The 9653-nt window shown below is 37.3% G+C and overlaps 1 protein-coding gene across 1 annotated transcript; it reads right to left on the reverse strand.

The window, feature by feature from the left end:
* Positions 1 to 2149: 2149 nt before the first annotated feature.
* On the reverse strand, positions 2150 to 8890 carry LOC138851670 (multifunctional protein CAD-like). The gene is made up of 3 exons (XM_070081031.1): positions 8676 to 8890; positions 2661 to 2876; positions 2150 to 2389 (listed from the first exon to the last, which is right to left on the reverse strand). The coding sequence occupies exons 1-3, from the start codon at positions 8724 to 8726 to the stop codon at positions 2171 to 2173; spliced, it is 486 nt and encodes a 161-aa protein (XP_069937132.1). The 5' UTR covers positions 8727 to 8890; the 3' UTR covers positions 2150 to 2170.
* Positions 8891 to 9653: the final 763 nt, after the last annotated feature.

Genomic DNA, 9653 nt, shown 5'->3' on the forward strand with positions numbered 1-9653 from the left:
ATAGAATGGAAGACATATTACAGAAATAGAGATGATTTTGATTGGTTTTAGCACTGGAAATGGCTTGAAACTGAGCTCAAAGTAGCAGAAATGTTAAATTTTTGCCGATATTCAAGAGTAAACAAACGACCTCACACATCTAATACACGTCAGCTGGTGGGTCTAATATACATTCACAAATATGGTGATGATATTTATACAATTATTACAATATTGCATAACAGTAAATCTTCTATTTTTTGGTGTGAATAAAAATTCATTATGTGAATAAAAAATCAAAATGGAATTTATTTGTAAAGCCTCAAAACATAACTAATGAACAGAGGAAATGTTAGTTTAGTGCCAGGAATGCCTACATTGTTCATTCTGGACCCTATTTTGAAATTGGAATATTTTGAACTTTGTGTTAAATTGGCCAAATTAACAATTTCCGATCACTTTATTTTGTAGTTGAAACAGTTGACTTGGCGATTTCTTGTGCTCAATCGATAGAATAGAAGTAATACTAGTGAAATAGCTAAGAATTTGGTTGATTGGAATAATGTAATTGGCCTAAAATGGGAGTCAAAGTCGGCAAAATCGCCGATTCGTAAATATCGCTGACACATCAAAATTCGCGAGAGCATAATTTCGTCAATTTTCCACCAAATTTCGTACTTTTTGTTTTATTACCTTCACAAAAAGATTCTCTACGATTTCATAAGAAAAAATAAATTTTTTTTTTGAAAATTCTTGGACACTGGTGTGTGACTCCAGATTTGGGCCTTGGACCCTGAAAGGGTTAAAATAGGACTCAAAGTGGGAGAAATCGAAGCGTAAATTGCAATAAGAATGTTAACTTTACACCTGCATAATTTTGTAACTTTTCCATCAAAAATTATATTTTTTAGTTGTTACCAGAAAAAGATTTTTTCTTTTTTGAAAAAAGTGGATGCTGAGAGCAATATTAGCCCTCTGATGGTCCAGACTCCCGATCTGAAACTTATTCACAGGGTTCAAGAATTAGAAAAAAAAAAATCTTATGAAATGGTAGAGAATCTTTTTCTTAAGGTAATAAAACAAAAAGTATGAAATTTGATGGTAAACTGAAGAAATTACACTACTGTGAATTTTGCTGTGTCAGCGATATTTACACATCAGCGATTTTGCCCACTTTGAGTCTTATTTTACGCCAATTACACTGTTTAAGTCAACTAAATTCTTAGCTATTTTGCTAGTATGCCTTTCATTATAGTGACTGAACAGAAGAAACCACCCAATCAACTATTTCAACTACCCAATTAAGTGATCAGAAGTTAATAATTTGGCCAATTTCACACAAATTTAAAATATTCCACTTTCAAAATAGGGTCCAGAATAAACAATGCAGGCATTCCTGTCACTAAAATAACATTTCCTCTTTTTATCAATTACGTTTCTAGGCATTACACATGAATTCCATTTTGATTCATACAAAAAAAAAAAAAAAAAATAGATTACTGTCACACAATCTTGAAATAATTGATTAAATAGTATCAGTGCCTTTGTGAATGCACATTAGACCCACCAGTTGATGTGCATTGGACATTTGCCCTACTCTGAGCTCAATTTCAAGCTATTTTCAATCTTATAACCAATCAAAATCATCTCTATTTCTGTAATATATCTTCCACTCTATGAAATGAGACTAAGACTAAGAAACTGTGAATACAATCATAAAAACAATATGAAAATACACCGCAAAGTCACTGTTTTATACCAAAAACACGGTCCGTTTTTTTCTCATTATTCACTGTGTGCTGCAAGATTATTTTTATATGTTGCACACTCACCACATAGATACATTCTCTCATATCTAGGCCCAAATTTACTGTTCACAGCTTATCTGAATGAGCTGAGCTCATGCCGTAGAACAACGGTATGGACGGAGGCTTCAAACCCGGAGAAGAACGGCACAGATCCTCAAGTGGTTAATTTCTGGGGTCTGCACAGTGAAAGGGTTAAGCCACTTTGAGTCACAAAAAAAAAAAAAAAGTACTGCATGTTTCTACATTAAAAAAATATTTTTTAGCAAAGTTCCCCTAAAATACTGTAACATATAAACTTCAAAACATAGGAAGAATATATATTTAACAATTACAATTAATAAGAGATTGCCTGAACAATGGAGAATGTATTTCATTCTTTTGGGTTACCCCGAAGGAAAATGGGTGATGTGGTAAAGAAAGTAAACTAAACTATACCAACTTGGAACAGAATGTTGAGAATGTGAGAGTGGAATACTGGAAGGATGTGTACAATGTGGTGCTGGGAAGACTGGAGGTCCTGTCACAGAGGAGGTGGACGCAGCAGCGGGAGAGAGTGGCTGAGACTCCCGAACGTCCTCACCATAGCCAGGAGGCAATAATACCTGAAAAGTTATTTATAACTATAGGTATTTTATTTTTACTATACATACTACAAACAATAGATCATAATTATTTACAATTATAAGTTGAGAAAAAGTAAATTACCATATATGTACTGTATCTATCATCTGTTTTTGTTTCCTAAAAACTTGTGCATAAAAAATTTGAAACTTAAACTGTAAATTTTTTATGATGGTGACCGGTTCCCACCATGGGAAGTGGTCGATGTACTGTTTGTAATAAATAAACCTACTGTATTGTAGCAAAGCCTACCTGTCCATCTACATATGCCACTTCTCCTCGAAGTACAACCCTCTGGACACGGCCAGTAACTTTCATGCCAGCAAAGGGTGTCCACCGAGCCTTGCTGAAGGGAGGTGCTTCTGGGATGGTCCATTGAGCATCTAAGTCAACCTCAATATATGTCCGTGGCTGACGTGGCAGGTGGAAAATTCGGCGTGGATTGTGGTGCAACTTATTGATTAGATCCTATAATAAAGATATGTTTATTTTTTAGAATAAAGTTCCAAGCTCTGTAAAGCCATTTAATATAACATGCTGTTGGAGTGTGAGCAAAACAGCATTTATGAAGAGATTCAGGGGCTTGAATCCTGGAGAAGGAAAGTATAGTGCCTACACTCCAAAGGAGGGTCATCTAAACTGTGATGTTAGCATGCTTCTAGGAAAACAGTGATTGAGTGAATGATGGTGAAAGTTTATCTTCTTATTTTTGGATCACCCTGCCTCACTGGGAGAAGACCAGCATTGAGAAGAGTTATTATGGTGAACCTCAATGATCAGAATATAAACTCCTTAGTACAGCAAGGAGTAGTGCTTGCCCAATACTGTTTCTATTTTATACACATGTTTTGGAAGAAGGAATAAGAAACTGCAGTACATTATGGGAATATGTTTGTGGCTGATGCAAAGATCCTATAAAAAAATAAGTACAGTGCTAAAAATTACCACAAATCCCTGCAAGATGGTATAAACTGAGTAGAGTAATAGATGAAAAATGACATTTAATGTAGATAAGCATCATCTTCCAGCATTTTACTTCCTGAGTATATAATTACGTCCATACCAGGCCACTGTCACAGTCACAGATTACAAACAGTTTTATACGAAAGTGTTTCCTCTTGCTTAGTATATACTGCTTGAATGACAGTCTACCTTTGAACCAAATCAAAGACTTGTCAATTACAAGATTCTTGAATGGATAAAAGTACATGCTGAACTTTTGTTTCAGATAAATAAAAACATTCCTAATCTTGTATAGCCTGTAATTTCCATCAGGCCTGGTTTTGTCAGAGTAGTGCAACATATGTAACAGTAAGATAAATCTGTTCACTGCGATATCACCGAAGGCTGTGGTAGAAATTAGGACAACTGTTGACCAGTATGATTTTATATTATGCTTACAGACATGAGGCATAAGCATTATTGTTGCAAAAAACAAATACATTTCAGCCACAGCTGTCTCCTTCCACCGGTGTAGTCCTGACTGAAGTGAAATCATTGTATTTGCCATGGTGTAATCAAAATACTTGCTACTTTCCCTGACAATATTTTCCATCAAGGGCTGGTCAAAGAATAGTTCAAAGAATTGCAATTCACTTGCAGTGTTTCCAAGGGAACAAGGTGGCAGGAATCCACTTTAAGTGTCATCAAACTGATGGGGATTAGGAACAAAATTGTGATTTTGCTGCCAATCTCAGATGCGGTTTGCTGGTGGGTATTGAACATTATAAGCTGGTTGTGGTTGTGCAGACTGTGGTGTGGGGCTGGATGATGATGCGATTTGTCCTGGACCTGCTGAGTCAGCGGCTTGGGTTCCAGCCTGAGCTGATGCCGCTTGCTCGTGGCACCACCACCACCTACTGATGCACGTGGTCTATCCATCCCAATTGTAGCCACATCATCGTCATTTTCATTGTCTATTCCAGGTGTAGGGCCATGGGATGTACTACGGGATGTACTCTGTCCCCTTGGAATTGCATATGGTACACTAACCAAGCACATGTGGTGTCGTATCAACTGATGCTTCACTGGTGAATGTGATTCCTCACTATCATTACTTGAATGGTCGTCAAGAGCAATAAAATCAAAGTCCACATCACTATCATCACCATTACTCAAATTTGATGCCTGGCCACGCAAAAATATTAGTTTTTTTTTTTTCTCTTGCGACAAGGTACAACTGAATGTGACTAAGATGCAGTATCACCAGAGGTGGAAGGTTGAGGGTCGTCAGGATTTTCGGCACTACTTTCGATATCTTGAGCATTGCTTTAGGTCACAAATTGTTCAAAACCATAGAATTCGTCTTGAGATCTACTTTCATCAGTGCTAGAGCTATCACTTGAGAAAAGAAGAGTCCCAATTCGCCGGAGACTGCGAGCTTCCTTGCCGCGAGGCATGATGAACAAAGCATACTGAGATGGAATTTCCACAATGCAATGTGGGTGTCTCGATTTCTGTTTACTGCACACACTGACCACACAGTAGGCTTACCAGCCTTCTCACACTAAATTTAAAACCACTAGAATTATGGTGTAGTTCTATGGCTTGGACCCTGGCTTCAAAGCCATAGAACTATGGAACGGACCCTCAAAGGGTTAACAATAGAGTGAATATTGACTATTTGTATTCTACCATTCTTCACCTGTCTAGACTTAAGTAGTCTATAAGTATTAGGTTAAGTCTGCCCAAAATGACTCGGCATGATAGTGGCTTTCTTTGCTCCAATCATTTTATGATATGTAAACATACACTGTAACCTTAGCAAAGAAATATATATTTTATTTTTTATTTTATTTTACTTGATGATTGTGCACTGCCTTGGTTTTGTTTGTTTTCACTGTTACATATAACATATCTGTTTATCTGTTTGACTGTCTGACTGTATCTGTCTATTTGTCTGTGTATGTCTATCAGTCTAGCTCTCTCTCTTTGTCTCTGCTTATCTGTCTGCCTGTGCGTCTGTCTGCCAGTGCGTCTGTCTGCCAGTGCATCTGTCTGCCAGTGCATCTGTCTGCCAGTGCATCTGTCTGCCAGTGCATCTGTCTGCCAGTGCATCTGTCTGCCAGTGCATCTGTCTGCCAGTGCGTCTGTCTGCCTGTGCGTCTGTCTGCCTGTGCGTCTGTCTGCCTGTGCGTCTGTCTGCCTGTGCGTCTGTCTGCCTGTGCGTCTGTCTGCCTGTGCATCTGTCTGCCTGAGCGTCTGTCTGCCTGTGAGTCTGTCTGCCTGTGCATCTGTCTGCCTGTGCATCTGTCTGCCTGTGCATCTGTCTGCCTGTGCATCTGTCTGCCTGTGCGTCTGTCTGCCTGTGTCTCTGTACTCACCTAATTGTGGTTGCAGAGGTCGAAACTCAGCTCCTGGCCTGTGTGTCTGTCTGCCTGTATCTCTCTGCCTGTATTTCTGTCTGTCTGTGTCTGGCTGCCTGTGTGTCTTTCTGTCTCAGACAGCCACTCATGAACTAACAGGTATTACACAAGATGCAGAGTTGTTATGTCTGATTCCTGAACAAGTGAAAATGCATATTACTTGCCAGTCATGCTTATTATGTCTTATATCTACAAGCACAGTACAGCACTTTGTCTGGATTTTTTGAGTTATCCTAGGTAATTTACACTATGTATAATAACTATTTATGTGTACCTGCGAGACAAAGATAGACAGAGACAGAGACATGCATAGATACAAAAAGACAGATGGAGATAGAGACAGCCAAACTCAATCAGCCACCCAGCTAGCCAGCTACCCGGCCAGCCAGCCACTCAGCCAGCCAGCCTGCCAAACACATATTAGACATGTTCCAGAATTGGTTCTTTTTACTTAGGGCATAGGTTATAGGACATTCTGGCATGATGACCATACTAATGGTATCAAAAGTGAAAGAATGTTGCACAAATGTTGCACATAGTTATTATCAAGATTTTTGATATTTCCTCAACCACTTGTGGCCATATCCATCTCAAGGCCACTATACTTGGGTCAACATCACTTTCCTCTTAACCCTTTCAAGGTTGGTGCCGTACTAGTACGGCCTGCATGCCAGGGTTGGTGCTGTACTAGTACTCATAAATTCTAGTGCATTAAAATCTAGCGAGAGAAAACTGGTAGGCCTACAAATGAAAGAATGCGTCTATGTGGTCAGTGTGTGCAGTATAAAAAATCCTGCCACACCCAGTGCATAATGAAAAAAAAAAAAACTCCATGTTTTTGGTTTAAAACAGACTTTGCAGTGTATTTTCGTATGCTATTTATGATTGTATTCTAGTTTTCCTGGTCTCATTTTATAGAATGGAAGACATATTACAGAAATTGAGATGATTTTGATTAGTTTCACAATGAAAAGTACCTTGAAATTGAGCTCAAAGTAACAGAAATGTTCGATTTTTGCCAAAGTTCAAAAGTAAATAAATCAACCCCCACGTCCAATACACGTCAACTAGTGAGTCTAATATTCTTTCACAAGTGCGCTGATATAATTTATACCATTTCTACACTAATGCAGTAGTCTTCATACAGTAAATCTTCCATTTTTTGTGAGAATAAAAATTCAAAGCAGAAAACAAAAGAAATGTAACAGAGGCCTGGGGATGTCACTAATGAACAGAGGGAATGTTATTTTACTGCCAGAAATGTCTGTCTTGTTTATTCTGGACCCTATTTGGAAATTGGCATCTTCTGAAATTTGTGTGAAATTGGCAAAATTGCCAATTTCGGACCACTTTATTGGATAGTTGAAATCGGTAAATGTGTGGTTTCTTGTACTCATTCGATAGAAAAAATGGAGTTCTAGCGAAATAGTTATGATTTTTGTAGACTGGTACATTGGAATTGGCCGAAAATAGGACTCAAATTCGGCAAAATCGCCGATGCATAAACATTGTCGAGACTGCTAACTTCGCAAGAGCATAATTCCATAAATGTTCCATCAAATTTCATATTTTTGGTGTTATTATGATTGGAAAAAGATTCTCTTTCATTTCATAAGAAAAATAATTTTTTTTCTTTTTAGAAAAATTTCCGACCCTGAGAACAAGTTTAGGAGAGGGCCTGCCGACCCTGAAAGGGTTAAAAGGGGAGTGTTAATACGACATGACATCAGTGAATCTTTGGTGTTTGCCACGTTGTTTGCTCTAACTGGCACTCAATTGAACTGGTGATCCCACAAGGTTAGTACCTTGTGGGATCACCAGTTCAATTGAGCGCCAGTGGTCCCAGATTTTTTAATACTGTGCACACCAAGTGTTAAGACCCATTCTATACTGACCAGGCATCTCAGGCCAAACGTCTCAAATTTGGAGGCAGGAAAAATAAAATGTTGATCTACGTTTGGAGCGCTAGCGGTAAGAACGTAGATCTACATTTGGACAGTTAATTGGTTAAATCTAGACAAGATAAGAATGGTTAACTTTTTAAAAAATCTTTATTTTATCTTAATACTAATGTGCAGTAGTCAAGGTGGAGGTTTATAAGAACAATAATCTTTAAGTTGCACATAATAAAAACAATATTACAATTAATGGTTCAAATAGTAATATTTCATGGATTGGCAGATGTTTTAATAGACTTGAGGTTATATAATATAATATTTAGGAGCTGCTTCAAACTAGTTAGAAGTTGTTTTGCTAGTTTTAGTTAGTATTAAGAGATGAGATGATTTTTAAGCATAGCCCTAAGTTTGCATGTTGTAAGGGGATCCTTTACTGGTTCAAGCAGTGAATTCCAGATCTTCGGGCCCTTTATGTGCACCACATTTTTGCATAGTGTGAGACTGACATGAGGGATGTCAAAGAGTGCCTTGTGATTGTATTGTGACTGTGTGTTCTGTTGTAGCTATCAATTAGTTTAAGCACAGGGTTTATATTGGAGTTTAATGTTCTGTATATATAGTATGCACAATAATATGAGTGTATGTCTCGTATATTTAGTAGATTTAGGCTTTTGTAAAGTGGGAGGGTGTGCTGTCTAGCACAGGAGCTGGTAATCATCTGCACAGTTTTTGTTGGGCTATTGAAGGTTTAAGTTGGTTGGCTGTGGTTGATCCTCAGGCACAAATACCATAGGTGAGGTAAGGATATATTAAACAGTGGTATAGGGTAAGGAGTGTTGTTTGGTGTACACAGTATCATATCTTGGAAAGGATACCTACTCGAGTCCTGATCACTGCACTCAAAAGTAAGACATTAAGAAACAACTAATACTTTGGAGAAGAAACTTACAATAACATTTAGGCCATTCAGGACCATTATCAAGTAAGAAATATACATTACCTACCTCCATTGACAGCCTTCCCTGGGTGACAGCTGTTAGCAGAAGAGGCAACATGGTCTCTAAGCCTGGAAAACCTGGAGGAGACTTGCTGCCAGTTTTTTCCTCAACAGTGTGTGGGGCTGTAGACAAACAAATACAATTAAAAAAATAAATTTTCAGTGATTGAATCAATGATGGTGAATGAGTTTTCCTTCTTTGACCCACCCTTCCTTGGCTGGGGATGACCACTGAGGTAAAAAAAAAAAAAATTACATAATGCATTACATTCACTGAACCTTAAGAAATTTAAGCTACCTGTGAAAAATCTAGCATTTTTCAAGTTTAATGCATATTGTTATATCTTTGTTAACAAAGAAATTTCTCTTTATGTATTAACTACAGAGCAACACCTTAATACACTATTGAAAAATATTCATATTACTGAGATGTGTAATGAAAGTATCTAGGCTAGGAGAAAGAACCATTATATTCAAATTCAAATTTAGTTTTTTCTTTGCAAGTAGTACATTGAGATTATGTATTTGCAATAATGGGTTGCAACGCAGAGAGAGCCACTATTATGCCTTGGCATTATGGGCCGACTTAATTTATTGGCTTACTGACTACTTAACACTAAAGAAATTTATCATAGTTGTACAGTAGCTCCAGTAAATGCAACCATATGACCTGTCTTTGTAATACTCATTTGTGCTTTATTGTTATCTGTTTACAATAATGTTTTATCACTTATTACATCATTGCTTAGTTAATCTTAAGTTAATTTTAAGCCTGCCCGTAATGCTATGCATACAAGTGGCTTTGGCATGCTGCTCTTACCTGTATTTTTTTGTACCTCTGTATGTTCAAATTATAAAATAAAATAAATAAATAAATAAAATAAATAAATAAATAAATAAATAAATAAATAAATCTAATTTATATAAACCAAAAGATTTGGACTTTTGAAAATTGGTGGAGTATGCTGTTGGGAGTGGGAATTTG

This window comes from Cherax quadricarinatus, unplaced genomic scaffold (genome assembly GCF_038502225.1).
Source record: "Cherax quadricarinatus isolate ZL_2023a unplaced genomic scaffold, ASM3850222v1 Contig1498, whole genome shotgun sequence".
In the NCBI taxonomy this organism is placed as follows: domain Eukaryota; kingdom Metazoa; phylum Arthropoda; class Malacostraca; order Decapoda; family Parastacidae; genus Cherax; species Cherax quadricarinatus.

Coding starts and splice junctions, on each gene's coding strand:
- LOC138851670 (XM_070081031.1), bottom strand. CDS start 8,726: ATGTTGCCTCTTCTGCTAACAGCTGTCACCCAGGGAAGGCTGTCAATG. Junction 2,877..8,675: donor AGGGAAGGCTGTCAATGGAG/GTAGGTAATGTA, acceptor TCTTTATTATAG/GATCTAATCAATAAGTTGCA. Junction 2,390..2,660: donor TGGCATATGTAGATGGACAG/GTAGGCTTTGCT, acceptor ATAACTTTTCAG/GTATTATTGCCTCCTGGCTA.